Source organism: Canis lupus, chromosome 38 (assembly GCF_003254725.2).
Source record: "Canis lupus dingo isolate Sandy chromosome 38, ASM325472v2, whole genome shotgun sequence".
Lineage (NCBI taxonomy): Eukaryota > Metazoa > Chordata > Mammalia > Carnivora > Canidae > Canis > Canis lupus.
This window is the reverse complement of record NC_064280.1, coordinates 938395-965224: the sequence shown is the minus strand read 5'-3', so window position 1 is coordinate 965224 and position 26830 is coordinate 938395. Positions and strand designations below refer to the sequence as shown.

The 26830-nt window shown below is 40.1% G+C and overlaps 1 protein-coding gene and 1 long non-coding RNA gene across 21 annotated transcripts in view; one reads left to right on the top strand and one right to left on the bottom strand.

The window, feature by feature from the left end:
* ZC3H11A (zinc finger CCCH-type containing 11A) overlaps positions 1 to 21424 on the bottom strand; it is a 45480-nt gene extending 24056 nt beyond the window's left edge. For 2 of the 20 annotated variants that reach the window (XM_025421202.3, XM_025421203.3), the window contains exons 1-4: positions 21271 to 21411; positions 13933 to 15421; positions 3998 to 4197; positions 2745 to 2864 (exon numbers count right to left, since the gene is read on the bottom strand). In XM_025421202.3, the coding sequence (XP_025276987.1) occupies positions 2745 to 2864; positions 3998 to 4051 (174 nt within the window). In that variant the 5' untranslated portion in view covers positions 4052 to 4197; positions 13933 to 15421; positions 21271 to 21411. Of the gene's footprint in view, positions 1 to 2744; positions 2865 to 3997; positions 4198 to 13932; positions 19596 to 20447; positions 20600 to 20697; positions 20746 to 21270 lie in introns of those variants that run through there. The other 18 variants (XM_049106936.1, XM_035711204.2, XM_035711207.2 and 15 more) reach the window with 18 other exon arrangements.
* On the top strand, positions 20691 to 24520 carry LOC125754552 (uncharacterized). Its single transcript, XR_007409155.1, has 2 exons — positions 20691 to 20765; positions 21347 to 24520. It is a non-coding gene; the product is annotated as an uncharacterized LOC125754552 (long non-coding RNA).
* The last annotated feature ends 2310 nt before the right edge of the window (positions 24521 to 26830 follow it).

Below are 26830 nucleotides of genomic sequence, written 5' to 3'. Positions count from 1 at the left end.
CTTAGAGACCCAGACACACCTTCTAGGGAGTTGTGACAATTTATGCTCTGCCAACAATTTAACAACATGAATTTTCAAAGGCTGCAGAGTATTTCTCTGAATTTATTCAGTGAATTCCCTGCTCTTTGGAAGATAGGCAGCACATAATGCAGTTAAGAGGCCATAAATCTGGAACCCACCTGAAGTAGCTCTATGAGCCCAGGCATACAAACTGCAGTCAGTCCTCCTTCCTTCCTTCCTTCCTTCCTTCCTTCCTTCCTTCCTTCCTTCCTTCCTTCCTCCCTCCCTCCCTCCCTCCCTCCCTTCCCTTCCTTCCCTTCCCTCCCTCCCTTCCTCCCTTCCCCATGTTCCTCAATGTGTCCAAGGGCATTAGGTGAGGCTGAGAAATGAGAGTAGGCATTCATGCTGGGAGAGGGAAGGACATGTGGTCCAGATCAGGGCATTAGAGCCTGATGGAATGAGGAAGGTACCAGGTGACAAGGTAGAACTGGCCTACGGTATCAGAATCCATGAAGGGTTAAGAGGACATCTGTGTAGGAAGGTGGCCTGGCAGTGTTGAAGCCTAAGCAGGGTCAGCAAGGCTTCTGTGCAGAAGAGTTCCCAATGTAGGATGAGGAATAGTATATTTATGGAAGGTCAGCCTAGAATAGGCAACAATGACTAAGTGGGGTAAGGAAGGCAGAGTCTTCCCAAGTAGGGACCTGGTACAGAGCTAGAATATAAGCAGGATGAGAAAAGTAAATATCTCACATGGGAGGGCTGTCCCCACAGAGCAGCAGAGTCCAAAGGTGTAAAAGGGGTGTTCATGGGGAGAGAGGGGTATCCAGAGTAGGATGGTGGGGCCCAAGCATGATGAGGACAAGGTCCTCATGGTGGTGGAGCAAGGAGAGAAGGCCTGGTACAGGGCTGTTGGAACCAAAACAAGATGAGAGAGAGGTCCCTGCGGAAGAGCAGCCTCCTGTGCAATGTCAGAGCCTGAGGGGAAGGAAGAGGCTGTGAATACCATATTGGCTTAAGAAGACTGATAAGACGAGTCATATTAAAGTCAAGTTTCTCACTTTGGAGAAGAGAGTTACAAGTACAGAAAAGGAGCAGCCTAGACTAAACCCTGTAGTGCTGGTGAACTGAAGGTATCTATGTGAACTTGATTTTCAATGCACAGACATAAAAAAGTAGTGAGACTCCAGAAGCTGCCCAATCTTATTTCTACATATATCATTCTTCACTAAAGGGATCCAGGGCTCCTTAGAGATTCCAGCACTTGAGGAGGAAAAATACAGGATGAGCCTGAAAAGTCTTGTCAGGCAAGAACGCAAAAAGGTATTCAAAAGATGAAAACATTAAAAGGACACAAAAATCAACTTGAACAACTCTTACTAGGCAAATCTGGGTCAACCTGAGGATTAAAAATGATAGTAATGGAGTACAAGACACTAAATAAAAGAGGACACTGAATTCACACAAACATAAATAAGTGGAAAAAACTGAAAATTTGGTGAGAAATGGGATGACAGGGTCTCAAAGTACCTCTCCACAAAATGAGTATTAGTTATAAAGAGAAAACCTTTATAGTGAAGCAATTTGGTACAAACCACCTTAATGAAGTGATCAAAGTTAACCTCACCAGTGATGGGATAATTAAAATTGTCTGACTGTGCCACCTAATAGTATGCACTGAGAAGAACTGTGATATTCCTGCCAGAGGTACAGACTTGAACTTGGTAAAGAGGAAACAAAAGACACACACACACTGAAGTACGTTCTACAAAGTAACTGGCCTGTAACTACTAAAAGTGTCAAGGCAAATGAAAAGTAAAAAAAGCTGAGCAACTGTTTTAGACTGAAGGAGAATGAGAAAGCAATGAAAACCATATGTGACACTCCATTCTGATCTTGCTTCTTCTATAATAAAGGACATAAGTGGTACAGCAGCAAAACTTGAATGGGATTTGAGGATTACATGAAAGTAATAGATTAGTGTTAGCTTCCTACTCTTGATGGTTGTACTATGGTTATCTAGGAGAATGTTCTTCTTGTTTGTAGGAACTCATAAATGTATTTAGGGGTGACAGGAAATGTCAGTCGTTCACTTCCAAATGGCTTCGAAAATGTTTTATAATGTACTTGCAGTGTTTCTCTAAGTTTGAGACTGTTTAAAACCACATAGAAATAGAGATGCTCCCCAAAGATACACATATGATTTTTACACTTTACCAAACTAGCTCCCAGAAAATACCAACTCATACTCCAAGATACCAAGATATTAAGCAAGCATTATCTATTATTATTTTTTAAATATTTTATTTATTTATTCATAGACACAGAGAGAGAGGCAGAGACACAGGCAGAGGAAGAAGCAGGCTCCATGCAGGGAGCCTGATGCAGGACTCAATCCCAGGTCTCCAGGATCACGCCCTGAGCCAAAGGCAGGCGCTAAACCGCTGAGCCACCCAGGGATCCCATATATGTATTTTTTTGAGAGACAGAGCACAAGCACATGTGGGAGTGGTGGGAAGGGGAGGGGCAAAGGGACAGAGAGACTCTTAAGTAGGCTCCATGCCCAGTGCAGAGCTCAACATGCAGAGCCCAACTCGGGGCTTGATCTCACAACCCTGAGGATCATGACCTGAGCCAAAATAAAAAATCAGACACTTAACTGTGCCACCTGGGCACTCCTTTCTCCCTATGTTTTTTATTGGCCCATCACGCCAGGCTGCTTATGATAACAGAAACCGAAAACTTACATCAATCTCCATGTGCCGAAACCTGCACACCTGTCGAAAACAGCGCCCCTCTTGCCATAATGTGCAAACAGTTTCATTTCCTAGTGCAGCTTCACAGTGACGGAAGGGACAGCTGTCACCCTGTAAACAAAGAGAATACCGAAAAGAACCGTACTACCAAAACAGATCCTAAGTAAAGTGTGCACTGTAACAGTTTCCTGGCATCCAGACAAACATGAAGGAGTAAGGAGAGACAGACAAGGCAGAAAACTGAGGTGGAAGACAATAACAATCTGAGGTCAACAAATTTATCCTTTCCTATGGCCTATTTCTTGACAGTAGCCTTCATTTGATTTCACAACGTAAGTGACATAAGCCAAGAGATGGGCTGAAAAAGGTAAGTAGGAGTATTTAAAGAGGTACTCTTTACAAATATATTTTACAGTTCTTCAAAACCACTTCATACATCTTTTTTATTTTTTTATGGTCACTTCGTACATCTTGACTTGTGTAACTAGCTTTTGATGGAAAATCACAAAGTTAATAGATTAGGATTTAAGTACAATTCTATGCTTCACTATATACTTCTACAATGATAATATCTGAAACAAAATGCTATATGTGCTCAGAGCTTTGCTCAACACTGATCATTTTAAACATAGCACTGAGATGATTTCAGAAGTTTTTCTAATATATACACTTACAGAATTAGTCACAAAATAACAGAAAAGTGGATAAATCCGAATGGAGCTGCAAATGAATCAAGCAGAAAAACAGGAAGTTTTGATAGAGAAAAAGGAAAAATGCTGAAAAAGCATATTTAGAAGAATGGTTTTATTACTCAGCAGGAAATGTGAAGAAAAAAATCAAATTCAACCCATGACAGTTCCTAGAAGTACAATACAATCCACCCATTCATTTAATACAAAGTAAATAAAACTAAAGTTTACAAGTGAGGCCAAAGTGCTTCATAGGCACCTTGAACAGGGATAATTAATAATACTTATTAATTAACAGATTATTAATTACCAATAAGAGAACAATGAATGATGACTATATGCTGTGAACCTTTTCATTTTTGTAGGATATGAAGAACATAAATCAAGAGAAAAAAAGGATAAATGATGAATTCTCCTAGAGTACTAAGAAAATAGTAACAGAAAATAAATGGTTGAGCTTAACAAAACATAAAAACTTAGTATAGTGGGAAAATCTTATCAAATCTTATTAGAGAAACTGTAGAAATAGCTGATTTTAAAAATGCCAATTCTTACTTTGGTACATGTAGAATAGAAAAAAAAATAGCAGTCTTCTCCTTGATTAGGCATGCTGGGTAGATCCTTAGATCAGAAAGTGGCTTCCTGAAAACAAGCCACTGCTTCCTCAAGGCGAGGACCAGCTCCAAGTCCTCTTGAAATGGGTTTAATCTTCCAAAAGACAACTCAATCACAGAAATCGTCTTTAAAATGCAATCCTAAAATGAGAAGACATTAAAGTACTTCAGATTAATTATTCTAACTTCCTCCTCCAAAGCATCTCAACTAAGATCACACTGTTAAAACCAAATTTTAATTGTATTATGTACTTGCCTATACAAAGCTTTGTGAACCCTGATTAATATTTTATTCTTAAGTGCACATTATACATTCTCATTTATAATGTAAAACTTTTATTAAGGACAGCCATGCTCTTCTTTTGTATTCTCCATGGTGCTTGTTAATGGCTTCAGCATAAGATGAAATAACCACTAACTCCATAAATGATCTCCATCTTAGATCATGAATGGGACTATGTCATTTTACACAAGGTATTTGCTGAATCTACATTGCTGACAACTAATTTTTTCATCTAATAAAAGTTCCAGTATTTTTACAAGCATTTTTATTTCAAAATATTTATGTTTCATTATAAATGGGTGGGGGAAACGGTCTCACTAGGATAACTGAAACAATCATCCCTGAATACATCTATAGATCTAGCTTATGTAATGAAGACGGCCAATAGATTGCACACCAATCTATAACAAGGAACAGAAGTCGCCCTTGAGATTCTTCCCATAAAACAGTGCTTACACAAAACTACCAATATCCCCCACCCCCAAGCCTTGACACACCCTGGCCCCCCACACTGAAGTGTTCAAGAAAGCTTCTACAAAAGTAAAAACACATGACAAGCACATGCCAGAATTTGGAGTTTCTACAAACTCAAACATCAAAAGACCAAGTTTCAGAAACACTGATCTACAACTTGAAATCAATGAAATAAAACTGAGTATCTCCCACTAATTAATAATCCTAATCTAAGAAAAGCAGGCCAAAATAAAAACCAGCCTTGAAGTCAGCACCCTGGGTTAAGAATTAGGAGTCTGCCACTAAACACATACTAAATACCTTTAAAATTTGCAATACACTTTGACTCGCAATTCATTTCTAGAATTTATCTTGAAGGAAACATTCAACCAATACACACGGTAATAATACGTAAGAAAGTTCACTATCGCTTTGCTTCTAAATGAAAATACATCCAGACACCTAAATGTTCAAAAACTGTGGTTTTAAAAAATTATGGTACATCCATGTAATGAGATAATATGCAATATATTACAGATTTTAGTACTGGGAAATGGGATGCAGCTGAAAAAATATGTAAAAATAGAAAAGCTTTGAAATCGGGTCATGGTTAGAAGAATTTTGAAGCACTTGGCAGAGAAAGCCTAGAAGAAACTACTATTAGAAAATATGAATGTTAAAGGTCTTCTGGTGAGGCATTATTAAGAGAAAGACAAGACTGGGAGGAAATCTTTGCAAAACACATAACTCATAAAGGACTGGTATCCAAAATATACAAAGAACACTTAAAACTCAACAATAATAAACCAATTAAGAAATGGGCAAAAAAATCTAAATAGACACCTTATCAAAGATGACACACAGATGGTAAATAAACATATAAGATACTCAACATTGTGTCATTAAGGAATTGCAAATTCCTTTTAGAATGGCTAAAATCCAGAACACTGACACCACTAAATGCTAGTGAAGATGAAGCAACAGGAAGTTTGGAAGAACAAGACCAAAATGTTAGCAGTAGTTACCACCAGAGTGGATGGTAGGATTATAGGCGGCTATTATTTCGTTTTATGCTGAGAACATGAAATTCTCTAATACAATGCAACACAGACATAATAAAAAATTTGTCTGCCTGGGGCGCCTGGGTGGCTCAGTGGATTAAGCTCTGCCTTCAGCTCTGGTCATGATCCCAGGGTCCTGGAATCAAGTCCCATGTCAGGCTCCCTGTTCAGGGAGGAGTCTGCTTCTCCCTCTGCCCATCTTCCTTGCTCATGCTCTCAAAATCTTAAAAAATAGTAATACATAAATATTTCAAGTTTGCCTTTACTGGCTTGCCCCATCACTGATACACTACAGAATAGGGTAAGGGTTGGACCTTTAATAGCACCTCACTGGTCCACTAGTAGGATTTCCCTGACTCTAAACACAAGGAATGCATTCTGTAATGGAGGATATATCAAAACTAAGTTAAGAAACTGCCTCAAGGGCAGCCCCAGTGGCGCAGCGGTTTGGCGCCGCCTGCAGCCTGGGGTGTGATCCTGGAGACCCGGGATCGAGTCCCGCGTCGGGCTCCCTGCATGGAGCCTGCTTCTCCCCCTGCCTGTGTCTCTGCCTCTCTCTCTCTGTGTCTATGAATAAATAAATAAAATCTTAAAAAAAAAAAAAAAAAAAAAAAGAAACTGCTTCAAACACGATCAAGTCTCTAAGGGATACTCAAATAATGACATGCAAAAAGGAAAAGTATTAATCAGAAGATAATGAAAGGGACACCTGGGTGGCTCAGTGGTTGAGCATCTGCCTTCGGTTCAGGGCATGCCCCAGGTCTGGGGATAGAGTCCCACATCAGGCTCCCTGTGAGGAGCCTGCTTCTCCCTCTACCTATGTCTCTGCTTCTCTATCTCATGAATGAATGAATGAATGAATGAATGAATGAATAAAAGCTTAAAAAAAAGAGGAGAATGAAAAAGTTTCACACAGAAAAATCTTTTAGAAACGAAAAAAAGGGCAGCCTGGTGGCTCAGCGGTTTAAAAAAAAAAAAAAAGGGGGGGGGTTAGGGGTCAATTTCATTCCCGAAAACAACCTCCCAAAGAGCTAATATGAAACTGTTGCTGGTTTCAGGAACTCCCAACCTACTAATCCAACAATGGTACTACCCTATGAAATATAAAAAACGGCATGAGTTATATGTTAGGGTTTTCTTTATTGTTGTTGTTTTGCATTAAAAAAAGTAGACTTTGCAAAATTCCCTGGGAGGTAACAAAATTCCCAAAGACACAGTTTTGCTTACATCTCAACAGAACAGTTACTTCATTGATCTGTTTTACACACTGAACTTTTTTTTTTTTTTAAGATTTTATTTATTTATTCATGAGAGAGAGAGAGAGAGAGGCAGAGACACAGGCAGAGGGAGAAGCAGGCTCCATGCAGGAAGCCCAATGTGAGACTCAATTCTGGACCTCTGGGATCACGCCCTGAGCTGAAGGTAGACACACTCAACTGCTGAGCCACCCAGGCGTCCCCACACTGAACTTTTGTATCTTTATCTAGGGGGAAAAAAAGAATGTAACTGCTGTTCAAGAAAATGGCCAAAAATACTTCTCCCTAGACATTAAAAAAAATAAAATAAAAAAAAGGCAGTAATCACTACTACTACAAGTTTGCAAAGACTCAAAACCAAGATGAATACTGGTACATCTTTCTTTCCTTTCCTTTCTTTCTTTCCTTTCTTTTCTTCTTTCCTTTCTTTTCTTTCTTTCTTCCTTCCTTCCTTCCTTTCTTTCTTTTTTTTTTTTTTTTTTTGTTTTTTAGATTTATTCATGAAGGCAGCCCGGGTGGCTCAGCGGTTTAGCACCGCCTTCAGCCCAGGGCATGATCCTGGAGACCCGGGATGGAGTCCCATGTCAGACTCCCTGCATGGAGCCTGCTTCTCCCTCTGCCTGTGTCTCTGCCTCTTTCTCTCTGTCTCTCATGAATAAATAAAATCTTAAAAAATAAAAACAAATCTTAAAAAAAAGATTTATTCATGAGACACACAAAGAGGCAGAAGCACAGGCAGCGGGAGAAGCAGACTCCTAGTAGGGAACCCGATGTGGGACTCGTTCCCGGACCCCAGGATCGCACCCTGAGCTGAATGCAGACCCTCAACCACTGAGCCAGCTAGGCGTCCCTAATTTATTTTTTTAATTTTAATTTTTAAAAGATTTTATTTATTCATGAGAGACACACAAAGAGACAGACACAGGCAGAGGGAGAAGCAGACTCCTTGCAGGGAGCCCGGTACGGGACTCGATCCCAGACCCCAGAATCATGACCTGAGCCAAAAGTAGACACTCAACCACTGAGCCAAGCAGGTGCCCCCCTAAATATTTTTTAAAAAAGGATTTTATTTGAGAGAGCATGCTCGCACCAGTCTACAAGTGGCAGGGGAGGGGCAGAGGGAGAAACATTCTGGCAGCCGAGCAGGGAGCCCAACACGGGCTCAATCCCAGGGCCCCAAGACCTGAGCCAAAGGCAGCCACTTAACTGAGTCACCCAGGTACCCCCATTATTTCTTAAATTTTAAAAGGGGAAACAAAAGTAGTCAATGATGCTGAGGAAACCTGAATACTTTTCAACAGTGAAAGCAGGAAACCAAGATGAGTGACTGACCCTCTCCCATCCCATCCTTGAATTAATATACAAAAAAGGAGAAATTCTTTTAAAATTGTCAGGTTCTGGGATCTCTGGATGGCTCAGCGGTTAAGCATCTGCCTTTGGCCCAGGGCGTAGTCCTGGGGTCCCGGGATCAGGTCCCACATCAGGCTCCCTTCATGGAGCCTGCTTCTCTCTCTGCCTATGTCTCTGCCTCTCTGTCTCTCTCATGAATAAATAAATAAAATCTTTAAAAATAAATAAATAAAATGGTCATGTTCTCAGTTGAGCTTCATTTTTTTTTAAAGATTTATTCATTTATTTATTTATGAGAGATACACAGAGAGAAAAGCAGAGACAGAGGGAGAATAGGCTCCATGAAGGGAGCCCAACGTGGGACTCGATCTCAGGACCCCAGGATCATGCCCTGGGTTCGAAGGCAGGCGTTAACTGCTGAGCCACCCAGGCGTCCCTCTCAGTTGGGCTTTAAAGGATACAGGATGAGAGGTATGAAGAGGCATCTGGGTGGCTCAGCCGGTTAAATGTCTATATAGTTTATTTTTTTTTTAAGATTATTTATTTATTTATGCATGAGAAGCACAGAGAGGAGAGAGGCAGAGACACAGGCAGAGGGATAAACAGGCTCCATGCAGGGAGCCCGACGTGGGACTCGATCCCGGATCTCTAGGATCAGGCCCTGGGCCAAAGGCAGTGCTAAACCGCTGAGCCACCCAGGCTGCCCTAAATGTCTATATACTCTTGATTTCAGCTGAGGTCAGGATCTCAGGGATTTGAGATCAAGCCTGGTGTTGGGTACCAGGTTGGGTGTAAGCCTGCTTAAAGATCCTCTCTCTTCCTTTTCCTCTGTCCCTTTCCACCTCAAAAGGACATAGCTTGATATAAGTGAATATACTGCTATGAAAAAGAGCGGAAACAAAACAAAGTTCAAAAAATAGGAAAACTTGAATTTCTCACCTCTTCTCCCAAATTTTTTTTTAAGATTTTAAGATTTATTTGAGAGAGAGAAAGGGAAAGAACACCCTCACCCACATGTGTGCACAGGAGGGCAGAGGGAGAAGAGGGAGAGAAGCAGATGTCCTGCTGAGCAGTGAGTCCAATGTAGGGCTGGATCCTAGGACCTGGAGATCATGACCTGAGCTGAAATCATGAGTCAGTTGCTTACTACTGGGGATTTTTACCTCTAAGATACAGATGCAGTGAAAAGCCGAGACACCTGCACCCCCAATGTGTATAGTAGCAAAGTCCACAATAGCCAAACTGTGGAAGGAGCCTCAGTGTCTATCGAAAGATAAATGGATAAAGATGTGGTCTACATATACAATGGAATATTACTCAGCCATTAGAAATGATGAATACCCACTATTTGCTTTGATGTGGATAGAACTGGAGGGCATTATGCTGAGTAAAGTAAGTCAATCAGAGAAGGACAAACATTGTATTTCATTCATTTGGGGAATATAAAAAATAGTGAAAGGGATTTATTAAAGAGAAAAGGAGAGAAAACAAATGAGAAATATCAGAGAGGGTGACAGAACATGAGATTCCTAACTCTGGGAAATGAACAAGGGGTAGTGGAAGGGGAGGTGGGCAGGGGGATGGGGTGACTGGGTGATGGGCACTGAGGGGGGCACTTGATGGGATGAGCACTGGGTGTTATACTATGTGTTGGCAAATCGAACTCCAATTAAAAAAAAAAAAAGTCAGTTGCTTAACTGAGCCACCCAAAAGAGATTTCAATACAATTTACAGATACCAGAATAAACTGATGAAAAACACAAAAACTGACTTGTAAGATATTGTCAGGATATTTCCCAGAATGCAGAAAGATGTCAATACAAGAGAAAAGGTACAGAACATGAAAATAATTCCAGGAAATTCAATTTCTATACAATGGAAAATCTAAAAGGAAGGAATGAAATTGGTAGAGATAATAATAAAATACAACAAATTTTACCTAAACCGACTAAACTTGAGTCTTTAAATTAAAGGAGGTTCATCAAATGCCAGGCAGAAAATTTCTTTAAAGATATCTTTACTGGGGCACTGGCTGGCTCCTTTGGTGGACTCAGTTGCAACTCTTGAGATGTGAGTTCAAGTCCCATGTTGGGTGTACAGATTGCTTAAAACAAAACAAAACAAAACAAAACGTGGACATCTCTACTATATCAGAGATATGCTGAAAATTTCAAATTCCAATGGGTAAAGATAGAATCACAGAGATTTCTAGGAAAAAGTAGACTGGTAACAAAGGAAAGAAAGTCGGACTTGATATCAGACTTATCATTTGAATCTCTAAATGCCAAAAGACAAAATGCTATGCACCAGAATTTAAAGGGAAGATTATGACCTTAGATTTTGCCTTTCAAACTACATTTCAGGGACGCCTGGGTAGCTCAGTGGTTGAATGTCAACCTCCAGCTCAGGGCATGGTCTGGGATCGAGTCCAGCATTGGTGCCTGTTTCTCCCTCTGCCTATGTCTCTACCTATCTGTGTCTCTCATGAATAAATCTTAAAAAAAAAAAAAAAAAAAAAAACTACATTTCAAGATTTCAGGACTTGGAAGAAGTTTTAGACATAAAGTCTCAACAAGTATACTATCTATGTACTCCATGTATTCTTGAAATACATTGAAGTATTCTAAGTTGAGAAAAAGAAATTCACTTTCACTATTTCACTGCTTTTTGAAAAAGTTTTAAAACTGCTTTGGAGATCTTATTTATGATACAGCTGATAAATCCAAAATAAAGTTAATTGAACCACAGTATACTAAAAAAACAAGATCACATGATCAAAAAACATTTATTCCAGGACCAAGTGGTTTAACATTAAAAAAAAAAAAAAACAAACTCATTACATTAATAAACGTAATGAGTAAAGAGGTGCAAAAAACAAAAACTCTGCTATCTTAAAATTTCAAAAGAGAAAACTTTTTTTTAAAAAAAAAGGATTTAAAATGGTATTTTTGAAGTTAAAATGGCTTTAAAATAGGTAAAAGGCAACATCTACTCCTGATAAAAACTTAGTAAATTATAAGGAACCTCTTTAGCATACATGCCCTCAATTATCAGAAACTATCAGCAGAAGCAATATAGTAAAACACTGGAGGTGACCCTCATTCCAGGCAAACAAAAACTGAGCACTTATTGTCTCCACCATCTGTGAACACTGTTGCAGAGTTTAGCACATGCTATTAGGAACGGTATTAAGAGGAGAAAGGAGGCAAAAAATTTAATACCTGCAGAGATTATATCCTTGCAAATCTAGAAATCAACTAAAAAGTATTTAATAAGGGATTTTTAAAAAATTGGTAAATTTCCTATGTGTTAGCTTGGTAACAAAGTCTCATTCATAATAAAGGCATAAAATATATAGGAAGAAAATGAAGAAGTATACAAAACCTACATTAAGTTAAAAACTGAAAAACTCTGAAGCTACTAAGGTACAAAAGACCTGGATAATGGAGACAGAATGGAATAGAGACTTAAAGCAGTTTATTTCTCCAAATAATATATACATCAAATGAAAACAGTTTATTATTGGAACCTGATGGACTGTAAAATCATCTAGCTAAGAACGGGATGCCTGGGTGGCTCAGCGGTTGGGTGCCTGCCTTTGGCTCACGGTGTGATCCCAGGAGCCAGGATCGAGTCCCACATCGGGCTCCCTGCAAGGAGCCTGCTTCTCCCTCTGCCTCTCTCTCACTCTCTCTCGGTCTCTTTCTCTCATGAACAAATAAATAAATCTTAAAAAGAATAGCTAAGAAAGAAAAATTCTAATAGACAGGATCTGTGAAATATACCATTTAAGTATAATATTCTCAAACAAATGAGTGTAAGATAACAGGATTTAAGCAAGTCCATGAATAAATGCAATTTGTGAAAAAAGCATTTGAAATTAACAACAGAAAAAACTGGCCTCCCATTTGGAAAAAAAAAAAACAAAAAACAAAAAAAAAAACCCTGTACCTCATACATAACGGTTCTAGGAGAATAAAAGCAAAGATGGCAAAGAAGCTTCAGCTCACTAACTAAAGTACTATACTAAGAAGATTCTGAATTCATAACTGAGCTCAGCAAAAAGCAGTTCGACAACTTTACTGACCATGCTTATGGGAAGGAAAGGCAATGTCATATAACTTCAATCCCTAGATTACGTTTGCTTTTTAATTTTTTATTTAAATTCCAGTTAGTTAACTAACAGTGTAATATTAAGTTTCAGGTATACGGTAGTGATTCAACACTTTCATACAACACAAGCGCACTCCTTAATCCCCATCACTCCACTTGCCTCCCCTTTTGTAACTATAATAAGCTTCTCTATGGTTAAGAGCCTGTTTCTTGGTTTGCTTCTCTCTCTCATTTTTCCCCTTTGTTCCTTTGTTCCTTAAATTCCACATGAATGAAATCATGTTTCTTTCTCTGACTCATTTCACTTAGCATTTTATTCTCTAGCTCCACCCATGTCATTGCAATGGCAAGATTTCATTCTTTCTTATAGCTAATTGCATATATACCATGTCTTCTTTATCTATTCATCAATTGATGGACACCTGAGCTGTTTCCATAATTTGGCTATTGTAGATAATGCTGCAATGAACATCAGGGTACATGTATCTGTTTCAATTAGTATTTTTGTGTTCTTTGGGTAAATACCAGTAGTTGACTCCTGGATCAAAGGGTAGTTCTAGATCACATTTTTGATATAAAATACATAACCATCCAAATACTGGAAAAAAAGTGTTTTTTTTTTTTTTTTTTTTAAATCAGCTCTGGTTGGAAAAAAAAAAATTTCCTAGCATGATACTATGTTGAAAATCATGATAAAATTGATAGATTTGACTACATAAAATGAGAAACACAGAAGATCAATCAGCAACATGACCAAAGATTAGTATTTTTACTAAAAATAATGTTAAGAACTTTTACAAATCAAAAGACATCATTAATTACTCAATAAACTAATACAACTTCTTTAGAGAACTGTAATAATCCTACAAGTTTACATCTTAGAATTGGTTCTAGGGAAATTGCTCACAAAGGGCTGTTATTGGATGTGGGCTATTTTTAAGGGCAAAAACTCAAATGTCTATTAATGAGAGAGATATTAAACTATAGTACTTCCATATAAAGTAATAATGCCTTGTCATTAAAAAAAAAAACAGATAAGGCACAGCTATGTGCATGGATGTGGAACTATGTCATGATAAACTATGGATAACACTTCTTTAAGAGGAAATGGAATCATTACAGGGAGATTCTACCTTGGCACACTGTTTTTACCTTTTTTATAAAGTGCATGTACTATCAAAAAAAAAGGGGAAGGGAAAGAAATGTTTCCATCCCCAAACCAAAAGCTTGTAAGTGATTACAAGAAAAAAATATCTTGACAATAGTTTTTTAATTTCTTACTGATCCAGGAAAATTATGCCTTAAATTATAAAAATATTCACTCTTTATATGAGGAAAAAAAAACCATTTCCACACTTACATTAGCTGGTTGCTCTCAACAGGAACCTCTGTGTCTTCACTGAGTTCCAATCTATTACGCCTGTAGGTCGAATCAACACTCAATCCATGAATTAATAATAATGGGGCAGAAAGAATTTTCCTCCTCACATTGCCAAGGAAACCTCTCAGCCACAATTCAAACACAGGACGTGTTTTTAAAACATCTCCCAACTACTGGGAGATTAAGTCCGTTCGAATAACCTTTGTCAGACTGGAGACAAGCTAGGCTTAGTTATCTCCTCAAAAACAAAAACAAAAATAAAAACAAAAAAGAGAGTTCATTTAAAGATGAACTTCAGAGTCAAAGGATATTGGAAAAAAAAAATCCATCTTCCATAGCCGAACAATATAATTTAAAAAGAAAGAAGAAGAAGAAAAAGAAAAAAGAAAAAGAACACCAAAATTCAATAAGATCCAATTTCTGGTCTTCAAGATTTCTTCACCTATTAAGAAAAAAACAGAAACCTTCCCCCATCTTTATTATCTGTATAATAAAAGCATACTTGTATGAAAAAATATAAAGTGTTTTATGTATATAATATACATATACATATATACTAACTGGCTTATACACACACACACACATATACACAAACGTGTAGAAATAAAACATTTGGGTAAGTTTTCCCTTTTAAAATATACTACAAAAGCCTTCAGATTTGGGCTCATTATGAAAATAGTGAACTTACTCTTATATCAAAGTATCATGATGTGTATCAACGTTACACTAAATTCTGCCCAGCCCACAGAATAAACATGAAGAGAAATCCTTACACATGAATCAATGTGTATAATACGGATGTATGTACATCATTATCATCTTTATCATCTTCAGGGAGTGTTTAACCAAAAAAGATAGAAACGTATAGTTATTGAGTAACTACAGAGTGGTGCAGCAAGCTGTAGAAGGCAGAGCAGCATTATAGCCATCCTGAACTGGCACTGTCAAAATACAGAAAGCTTCTATCTAAGGGAAGACTTTTCTTCTTTTATAGCAACACCAGTGTCACTGGTGTGACATTCAATATTGGCCTTGCAAAGGCTTGCTTATGCAGCCTGGTTTCATTTTTTTTTTTTTTAAACAAGTGATGGCTACAACTAAAGACTTTATAACTATTCACTTACTCCAGTTAGTAAAAGGGTAAACTTTTGGAGTTGAAATTTCATTTCACAATGGTACATTTACCATTTAAGAATTAAAAACAAAAAACCCAAAAAACAAAAAACCCAAAAAACAAAAAAAACGATTTTGATACATAGAAATGAGTTCTAAATTTTGAAACCAGCCCCGTAACAAAGCAATTTTGATTCTCATGTAATAAATACTACATAATCTCTAGGCTAAATCTTGCCAAATACTATCCAAGACAAAACTAAAATCAAAACTTAAAAAAAAGTGGACACCTTTTACTCACACTTAATACTAGTCAATTTTCCAGGAAATTTTTGGGCAGGGAATATCCCCAAATCTAAAATGAAAAAAAGGAAAAATTGGGATCTTACATTAGTTATTCAGTCTGAAACCTGTAATAGACTTTTACTAAAAGTCATCATTTCCTGGCCTCCCACTCAACCACAGAGACATACTTTAGGAGTGGAAAGGGACTTTAAAGATCACTGAGATCAATTCTCTAATTTTACCAGCGAGGCAATGATTCCTAAGACCTGAAAATATTGACTGCTTATGTTTAGCTAAGATTAGAAGCCAAAAAACCAACTCATAGTTAAAAATACAGTATTATGGATCATTCAGCATGTATATGTAAAGATATTTAATTAAGATTAGAGAATTAGAGAAACATTCTTTGGGAAATAGACACTGTCAAAAGTATGCTCCTGGGGCTTTTATTCCACTTCCTAGTCAAGCTTTTTCAATTCTTGTAAACTTTTTATTATATCATTTGTTCATGAATTTATAAAAAGTACCCATACAATCTTTATTTTGGTTTTACACTATTTTCTGAAGGTTAAAAAAGGCAATTCAAACACTAAAAGTAATTTTTTCCTGATTTTTTTTTTTTTTTACATAGATCCAATCCTAAATATAAAGGGTAACTCTATCACACTCAGTAAGTTGAAATGATAAAGCTGACCAGTATGAGGAGGCAATCAGAAATTACCAAATTTTGTGAGTTTTGTTTTTGCCAAGCTTTAAGTATGGATCAGGGTTTTTAAAGAAATAGAAAAATGGGAGAGAGGGGAAAAAATACCGCTTAGGATGCTTTTTTACCTCAATTTCATTGGTTTCAGAGCAATCAAACCTCCCACGATGGGAGAAATTTTTACTTAAAACCAATTATATGTTCAATCTACCAGCCAGAAATAGCCTAAAGCCTTTCAATGCTGCACTATATTTTTTAAGTTAAAAAATATTTTTTCTCTCTTAATTGATATAAACAAAATTTCAAGAGACAGCTACACTGAGTTACTATAAAATTTTTAATCTTCACTTTGTCAGCATTATTACCTCCGAGGAATTTTCAGCACGTTTTCACGTTTTGTGTTTTCAGGTTTCCCCAGATTTGTGTATGAGTAATTAGTATAACCATATATAACTATAGCAATTAGAATACAGTAACATAGCAACAAGTTGCCCATTTCAAATGAAAAAGAAATTACTGTAATATTTCTTTTTCGTTGCTTTGAATAACTTCATTCCCAGGATCCCAGCTCAGAACCAACGTAGAATAATCATAGTTAACATTTTTCAAGTTCATTTTCAAAAACATCAGCTGTTCTATGTTGTCAAAGTCCAGGCTCATAATCTGTTTTGGATGAAACTGGCTATTTGCAGTAAAGATACATTCAGACTGCCAACTACACATGGGGCAGCTTAGATATTGAATGGCAACTTGGGTCAAAGCTGGCCATATGCTCACCTTCCTCTGCCAGTAAATCAAAGGGTCACCACCTCCTGAGATCTCTGAATACTTCTCTTTGAAGTATTCATCCACTACTGCTATGGCAGAAGGAAACATGAAGCTTTTGCTTCCAACGGCAACATTATCTGCAGCTGAACTATCAAAAGACCCTGAACTGGAGGCGCCTTCTCTTATAGATGAGGTAAATGAATCAGCTCCTACGATGGCTGAGGGACCAGCAGCATCTGAGGTTGCAATATGGCAGACCTCTGAAGATTCCATATAATTGCAAACTTCTTCTGCAAGGATCTGCTTATAAGTTTCTAAATCGGCACCTTGAGGGAAAAAGTCTTCCAAACTGTTTTTAAAACAAGGATCTAACAAAGCAGCTAAGACACAGGGCTTGGATTTGAGCATGGCACTCAATAGGGTATCAGTTTCAAGTTTCAGAGATAAACTGTCCACCAGATTGAGTGCTTGAGTAATACCTCTTATTTGAAAATCTTCTCTGAGTTTCTGCAGAGAAAGGAGCAGATGATGGATTAGGGGTAGCACCTGATTCAATCCTGTGGTCTTGACACTCACTTTCTGGGTGGCCTCCTCGAATGGTTTAAGAATATCACAAACGTAAGTCATAAGAGTCCACTGAAGGGAGGTGAGCACAACTCCACTCGCTCTACCAAGACTATGGTGAACTGAGTAGCAATGCTCTAAGAGCCATTTTAACATATAAAAGGTAGAAATCCAATGGCCAGTTTCATCCTGCTTCAAATTCTTCCATGGAAGTTGATGATCATTTTGGAACTCTTGCAGAATCTGACGGGCCTTAACCGAATGACTGAAATGATGACAGGTTTTCCTAGCAGCTACTAACATATTCTCAATGCTTTTGTGCTCACAAAAAAAGTCCTGAATGACTATATTTAAACAATGCAGGAAGCATGGCACATGGGTAAAGCCTCCATCTTTGATTGCATGTACCACGTTAGAGGAATTATCGGAAACAATGAAGCTAGGAATGAGGAAATTAGGAGAAAGCCACAGACCAATCTGGTCATTTAATTCTTGTAAAATGTTGGTTATCAAACAGTCTTTGGCCAACCCTGTTACACACAGTACTGCCCACTTTCTAAAATTGGGGATCCTGCCATTACTGGAAGAAGGTGCAGTTTCCAAAGAAACCCAGTGCACAGTCACAATGAAATAGTCAGTGGATGGGTCATGGGTCCAAATGTCCACGGTCAGGTGGATCTTTTGGCTTTGAACATTCTCCAAAGTTAGGAAAATTTTTTCCCTGACCCAATCGTATAATTGAGGAACAGCCTTCGTGAAAAAGTAAGTCTCAGATGGTAATCTATAGTCAGGGGCCACAATCTGCATGAACCTCTGAAAGGCTGGAGTTGAGAAGTAGTTGTAAGGATGCATATCCTCCACAATCATTTGAATAATTGCCTGACTTATTTGACTTGAGACTGAATTTTCAGAGTATGTTGTTTCTCCCTCCTGTGCATGTGTCAGAGTGTCTTGTTCTGCAACAGGAATAGGACTCTCAGATCTTCTACTATTTTCGACCTCTAACACAGGAGGCTCATCTGAATCAGAGTCACTAAGGTCCTCAGCTGTTAAATCATGGCTGCCTGTAGACTTCTCTCCATGCAGAGGATCACTTAAGAGATCATTTCTCTCAGTCTCAGCCTCATCTAATCCATTTCCAACCGCACCACTGTCTTTGTTGGCAACAGCCCAATGGATGGGATGTGTGGCCTGCAGGTGTCGTTGAAGTGTTGAAGTTCCTAAGTGAGAACCTGGCCTACCCCGGCTCACACTTCTTTTACATATGTTACACACAGCTCTTGAGATGTGCTGAGGATCAGTATAAAAAAAATTCCAAACTGCAGATGTCTTGGCTCTTGTTCCAGGGATTAAGGCATGCTTGACAATGTTACTTTTGATGAGAAATCTCCCTCTTTCTGCCCTCAGGGCATCAGATACCGATTTATCGCGCTTCTTACCCATTCTGTTTTCATCTAATGGATCAGTAGACATATATTCAAAGCTTCCATTGCTTCCAGCAGAAGAGGGAGATAAAGGCACATCCAAAGTAAAATCCTCCTCCCCACTAGTGACTCCAAATTTGTTGGCCCTGGTCCAGTGAGGTGAATGCCTCGCCTGCAAATGTCGTTGTAGAGTAGATGTTCCCAGATGGCTGCCTGGTTTACCCCTGCTAACGCTTTTTTCACAGAGGTTGCAAATAGCCCGCCAGGTATACTGGGGGTCAACATGAAAGAAGTGCCATACAATGGAGGTCTTGGCTCTGGTACTAGGGAGATAGATCTGTTTTTCTATATTGCTCTCAAAGAGACCTTCTTCATCCTGCTCATGGGCACTGGAAGCCAATAAAGCAGGGGCATCTGCAACAGGCCTCCCAGATCCCAAATCCTTACTAAACTTTTTTGCAAGGATCAGTTTTTTTCTTCGCCTTTTCCCTTTAATCCGTAAACCCTTCTTTCTTTTCTTTTTAGCAGGCAACTTTGCCTCTTTATCCATTCCTTCTGCCACCATCTTTCCCTCTACCACATCTTCTTCATCTGTATTAGCATCAATAGGAACACATCCCAGAATACCAGCATCACTAAAAGTGTTGCATCGTCTACCAGGAGAGAGTGAGGAAACTGGTACACTTAAGGTACATACACTCATTCTCTTTGTCTCCAAAATCCGTACCAGAATCTGTTAGTGGGTTTATTACTCAAGCAGGAATATAGCTGTTCCTCTCTAATTGCATTACCTTGTCTCCAATTTCTGTGGGGAATCAAATTCCCTTTGGAACAATGACTTCCAAGCCAGGTTATTTTTGGAGGAAAAGTGACAGCAAGGGAGAACATTCCCGAACTCTTTTCTTAGAGGGCTTTATGATCCCTTCCAATGTCTGAGTTCCGAATCAGATTTCAAATAGTCCAATCTCTTCATGTTAACAGAATAAAAGAACTTGAGGCCCACTTTCCCAAAGTCATAGAGTCAGAAGCAGCTAGAAGCCAGGTCTTCCAAATCCCAGGCCCATGTTCTTTCCGCTTCATCAAGAACTGCATCTCCTTGAAATGCCTTCATCTTTTATAATATGTATTTTTGTGATGCGTCATGGTAGCAACATCAATTTCCCTTAATTCTGAAATCATTTTCAGGAAATTTCACTTAAACAAAAACATAGTGCATCATTCAACATTCGTCATTTAGGACTGTGATTTGACAACACACCCCAAAAAGTCAATTCTGGGACTATAAAGCAGACTCCACATACTGGTCATTAACAGCAAATGCGAGTTGAGCCCTTTCAGCTCTAAATAAAAATAACACAATTTAAAAAAATGTGGATGGCTTAAAAAAAAAAAAAGTGTTTGAAGAATAAAAATTTAAAAGGTCACAAGCTGCATTTTCAATTTACTGTTTGTATCAAGAGTTAATCCAAATTTAGCTTTCGGGTATTTTTAGACTGGAAAAGCTTTACTGCCTATAAACGAGTTACTCGTAAGCTGAATTCGTATATGAACAGCGAACACTGAGACTTGAGCTCTGAATCACTTCCATTCCTTTCCGGTTGATCCCTCCCCTTCTCCCAATACCTACATACATTTACCCTAAAAAGCATCGCTATCACTAGTTCCACAGCCTCCTCCTCAAGGTCCAGAACCAAGGCCTGCAAGATGCCGACCACATGGGCCTTCCCCATAGGAATCCGCACCGACTACGGGAGTTTAGGGGGCGGTCTTCAATACGGCCTCATCAATCCTACAAGGAGAACCGAAGTGTCCCTGTTGTTCTTGGCTCCGCTGCGGAGGGCCGGGGCGGGAGTTAACTGAGGCGGGGAGGGAGGGGGTGGAGGATACCGGATTAAGGTCGGTGCAGTGTGAGGGAGTCTCCCAAGTAGTGGGACCCTGGAGAGGAACGAGACGAGGTAAATTCAGCTCCGGGCACTCAGTCTGACTTAGGCGGTGGGGGTCCTGCTCAACTAGGGAAACTGGTCGCGAAGAAAGCGACCCGGGGTCAGTTCTCCCTCGGGGGCGGGCGGCGGGCGGGCTTGCAGGGGCTGCTCCGGCTCCGACGGTTTCGCGCACACCGGAAGTGGGGGGGGGAGGGGAGGGGAGGGAGGTGGTCGGGGAAGGAGCAGGCGCCGTGGGGGTGGGGCGCGGGGTGGGGGTGGGGGTGGGGGTGGACGGAGCTGGGAGCGGGAGCCCGGGGCTCCCAGCTCGCCCAGGCGAGGGCGGCGGCGGCGCGGGAGGTGGGGGAGGGGAGGGGAGGGGGAGGGGAGGGGATCGCTACGGCGGGGCCCAAGGACCCGCTCTGACTTCCCGGACTAGGCCGCAACCCAGGGGCGAGGGGAGGCCGCGGCCACTCCCCTCGCCCTCTCCCCCACCTCCCCTGCCCCGAGCCACCGGGAATCAAAAAACGGGTCTAGTTACCAGAGAACAGAAACTTTACCGAACCGCCGACACCGCCCCGGCTCCCGCTTGCTGCCACGTCTTTCTTCTCTCTTAGCCGCTGCCGCCCGCCGTCCTCACAGCAGCAACACCAGCACAAACGCAAAACTGCCAGCGTCAAAGATGGCGCCTGGCTACAGGCTCCGCTCTAAGACCCGGCCAGTACAAGTGCCAGCACGACGCAAAGCGAGAGGATTCTGGGAGTTGTAGTTTTCCCTACGAGGCGAGGCTTAAGATGGCTCCCCGGGGTCACGGGGTCACGCGTGAGGGGAGGCGCTGGGACGCGGGAGGGGGGTGTCTTCGTTTGCGAGGAACGCGCTCTTAGAGACACGGGTCTCTTGGAACCATCATTGGCCAAAAATCGTTTTTAAAGTTTCTCAGTCAAAAAAAATAAATAAATAAATAAAGTTTTTCAGTCAAGTGAAGTACTGAGCGATAGAGCCGCGGGGACGGCTGTCTACCGGACAGTAGGCCCTCGTGTGTTTCCTACCAGAGAATTTGGTCCATGAATGAATTGCCCGAACCGTGTATGATTTCCATTTAGAAATGAGCTACTTGCCCCTCTTTTGATTGGAGGAGGGGAGATCGGGCCTGGGGAAGACAAGTTTTTGTCTTGGAAAAAATAATTCATGCCCCTTACCATGCTCATGAGGGTTGGAGCAGGAAAAGGGAAAACCAGGGGTCACCCCGGCCACTTCCTTATTGACATTATCCTGCACTTTACAATTTCAATGTATTCACTTTTTCCTCTGATTATACAAGTAATACGTATAAGTGGTCTAAGTTTTTTAGATTGATAGTAAAGCGGGTGGGCCTCCAGGCACCTTTTATTCCCTCCCAGGCTCGTTCTGCCAACTACCAGCTTGGTGTGGGGGCCTCAGCCCGTGCGGGTCGGAGCAGGTCCTGAGACTTGGGCTCTTCTGTCTCACTTTGGAAAAGTGAGGAGGCACAACATTAGAATCCTAGCCACAATCCCCGCCTTACACGACAATGCTCCGCGATTGCCACGTCAACCAGGCCCAACAGGCAGGTTCCTGGTGACCTGTCTCCCTCTGCGCCACGATGTCTAGGGTTTTTCAGTGTAGCAGAAAAAGCCAGCCAAACGGTTGAAGGGTTCTTCAGCCCAGGGCTTTACAAGCTGCAGCTCTATTCTGATTGGTATACTGCATGTAGTTATATCATATTTCATCCAATCGAAGGTAATGAGAAGCATCTTATTTTATTAGAACTGAAACAAAAACCCTCCACCAATTAAACTCTGACACACCATGGATCGGAGATGTTAGACGTTGAAAGAGTATATGTTTTAGGATGGATGAAATACAGTATTTTAAAGATAGGAACAAGCTAAAGTTATCCATACCATTCCTATTGCTTTGCGGTTGGCTTCCTGCCCCACCCCCCCGCCCCCCACTGTACAATATTTCCTGAATATCTTCCAATGGTCATCAGTGCTTAGAGGCCTACTTTATTCTTTTTAACAGTTCCCATCCCACTGTAAGGCTGTTTTGCAGTAAGTTTCAGCAGGGTATGAATGATGTGAGGCAGAGGTCACTGAAGCCTATCTTGAATGCTTGCTACTAAACCAAGGATTAGTGATAACTGAATCTTCCACTTACAATTTTATATGTGTGATGATTGAATTTTCCACAGACTAGCTTCTGGCTCCATATATTTTAAACCTTGCCTCTCCTCCATAATCTACATGCCACTTACATCAAGATATGACCTCTGGCACTACGACTTTGAGTCATAATGCCAGATGAGTCCACACAGTGGGTAATAGGGGTATTCTTGAAAGCCATTTCTATACCTACATGTTTTCAACCCAGTGTCCATCATCAATATCCATTATCCCTCCTCTTTTTCTTCCCACCGTTGGGTCTCAGCTGTCTGACATGAGTGAGATAAGAGGGACCAACAGAGGCTTCTAGCAAGAAGCCTTAAGCAGAAATCACAAACACCTGCTAACTACAATGGCTACATTCAATATCTTGCTGTAGCTGCAAGAGCAGAAGTGGTATCACTGAAGTCAATCTTTCTGGGACCACCTTCACCTCTTGACTCCCAATGCTTTCTTAGGTGGTTTTATTTTTTCATATAGAATTTTTTTTCTGGATACTTAATTTTGGTATGAGGTAATTGGTTTTATTGGGAGATGGTTACTTAAGACTGACTAGTTTTCATCTTCATCATCCTCATTTACCTTACACTGACTATACTCCTATGTTTAGGCTGTGCCAGGCTTTGGGAGGATCCCAAATGGGCCTATAGGTGTGAAACTTCCCATGTGGAAGTTTACTGGAAGACATGAGAAATGCAAAGATAAATAACTGCCAGGTAGTGCCCACCAAGTGTCCAGCCAATGGTTTAGACTTGGGGTTACAAGGTCAAATACTTACATGAGCCAGGCACATGTATATATGAATACAGTGAATAGGCTGCAGGGATAAAACTTAGAATGTGTGCCCTAGCAAAAGGGCCAGCTGTTACCACTGAACTCCAGCCCATTTTTGCCAGGAGAGGATGCAGACTTACTGTCACTACATCTTCTGATTTTTATTTATTTTTTATTTATTTATTTTTTTTACATCTTCTGATTTCTAAAGAGAAACTGGAAATTCAGAGTTTTATGTGAAAATTTCTGATTCATAAATTTGGAAGCTAATTCAAATAAAACAATAACAACAAAAATCACTTTGTGGCCTGGTCTACAACCTCTACATTAGTTCTAAAAGGGTTAGAAAGGAGGAGGTGGCTACTGAAAAGTGCAATGTTTCAGGTAATGCTTTCTGGAGGGAGTAAGACTTGAGTAGCCTGAAAGTAGGCCAGAAGTGAGAGGTAAGTGAAGACAAGGAAAGAAGCTATATAAAGAGCCCCTCTGAAGGGGTGAAGAGAGAAATTCATCTGGACGAGTCCCCAGGTTAGAGAAAGAGAGGACGTTGTTAATACTAGATTAGAGCAAGAATCTGGAAGACCTCGCATGCTGGGAAGGCATTTGAATAATATTGTTTAGACATGTAAGGGTTTCTTGAAGTCTTTGGAACAGAACAAAAAGGTAGAGAGTTTGTAGAAAGATAGAAAATATGCAAAGATGAGAACCCTGGGTGGCTCAGCGGTTTAGTTCCTGCCTTCCGCCTGGGGCCTGATCCTGGAGGCCCAGGATCGAGTCCCACATCGGGCTCCCTGCATGGAGCCTGCTTCTCCCTCTGCCTGTGTCTCTGCCTCTCTCGTGCTCTCTCTGTGTGTCTCTCATGAATAAGTAAATAAAATCTTAAAAAAAAATGTGCAAAGTTGTGTCTCAGAAAGGCTGAAATAGTGATGATGTTCAGTGTCTCGTTTTTTAAACGTGTCTCTCTATAGTTCCCCAAAGCTTAGCAACATACGAGATTCCTCCTTCTATCTAAAAATAAATAAATAAATAATTAGATGGTGAGAAAGTCTCATGTGCAGTTCCTTCTGTTTTCTGGCACACCTAATTTCTCATCTTTACTGCCAAGTTCTGAAGCTACTTTCTCCTCATCTCACATACACTCTTCGATGTATTTTATTTAGATTTATATCCTCATATAATTCTCTGAAATTACGGCAGTTGGGTCAGGTTTTAAATTAAATGGCTCCTTTTCAGTGCTTATTTTTCTTCTTTTTTGTAAGAAGCTTATATTGATAGTTTATTATATGCCAGGCACTATGCTAACCATTTTTTATATACTTTATCCAATTGGATCCTCAAAATAACTTAGATTACTATTATTATCCATTACTGTTAGATAAGTAATATTATTAACTTTTTTTTTAAACAAACACTTATAAAGTTCTAGTGGTGAGTGCAAGGGGTCATTGCGAGTGAGTGGCAAAGAAAGGCTTCACACCCACATCTGTCCAACTCCGAATCATTATGCTAATCATTTGACACTCATTCACCATTTTTTCCTCTTTCTTTCTTTCTTTCTTTCTTTCTTTCTTTCTTTCTTTCTTTCTTCCTTTCTTTCAGACAGAGAGAGAGAGAAAGCATGCACACATGCAAGCAGGGGAGGGGAAGAGGAAGAGGGAGAGAGAATCCCAAGCAGGTGCCAGACTCAGTGTGGAGCTGAATCTCACAACCCTGAGACCATGACCTGAGCTGAAACCAAGAGTTGGATACTTAATGGACTGAGCCACCCAGGTGCCCCTATTTTTTCTTTCTTTAAACTCTCCCTCCCATGGACAAAATTCTATCTTAGTTTCCTTACAAATTCTCTGGCTACCTTTTCTCTAGTCTCCCTCTCTACCCCTCACTTAATCATTGATGTTCTCCAGGATTCAGTCCTCAGCTCTCATCTTTTCTTGCTCTGCATTCTCTTTCTCAATTATCCATCTGTTTCCCTGGTTTCAACTATGAATTAATTTTATGCGGTGACTCAGATCTGTATCTCTGACCCAGATCTCTGTCCAGCTGCCTACAGTAATTTTCAGTTGGATGTTTCAGAGTCACTTTAAATTCAACATACCAAAATGAAATTATCACCTCATCTCCCACTTCTCCTCTTCCCGACATCTTTGTCTTAGTGGATGGTACCACCCACTATCCATCCAGTCACCAAGGTCAGAAATCTGGGAGTGAACGAGGACTCCTGTCTTTTACTCACCTCCCACATCCAGATACTTAGGAACCTAAATATTTCTGCTTAGTTTAGGCCTTTATCACTTGTTGCTCATTTCCCGGATTGCTGCAATGCTTCTTCATTGGTTTTGCTGCCTCTCCACTTTGCCCTCTCTTTTTTTTTTTAAATTTTTTTAAAATTTTTATTTATTTATGATAGTCAGAGAGAGAGAGAGAGAGGCAGAGACATAGGCAGAGGGAGAAGCAGGCTCCATGCACCGGGAGCCCGACATGGGATTCGATCCCAGGTCTCCAGGATCGCGCCCTGGGCCAAAGGCAGGCGCCAAGCCGCTGTGCCACCCAGGGATCCCTCACTTTGCCCTCTCTTATCTTCCTTTCAAACAGCCACAGAATTTCTCTTTTAAAATGCAAGTAGAGGAGCACCAGACTGACTCAGTCAGAAAAGCATGTGACTTTTGATCTTGGGGTTGTGAGTTCAAGCCCTACACTGGGTGTAGAGATTACTGCAAATAAATAAAATTTAAAAAACAAAAAATAAAATCCAAGTATAATCTAAACAGCACACACACGCCTATACATGGAATAACTTCTGGAGAATCTATTAAAAGTGATTAACTGGGATGCCTGGGTGGCTCAGCGGTTGAACTGCCTTTGGCCCAGGGCATGATCCTGGAGTATTGGAATTGAGTCCCACATCGGGCTCCCTGCGTAGAGCCTGCTTCTCCCTCTGTCTGTGTCTCTGCCTCTCTCTGTGTGTCTCTCATGAATCAGTAAATAAAATCTTAAAAAAAAAAAAAAGTGATTAACTGAGGAAAGTAGAGCTGTATGTCTGAACTCAAAAGGAGACTTCTCACTGTACTTTTTGGTACTGTTTCGAATTTTGTTTTATTATATCTATGTTACTTTTGTTATACAAACTAGTATATATAAAAAAAAGAC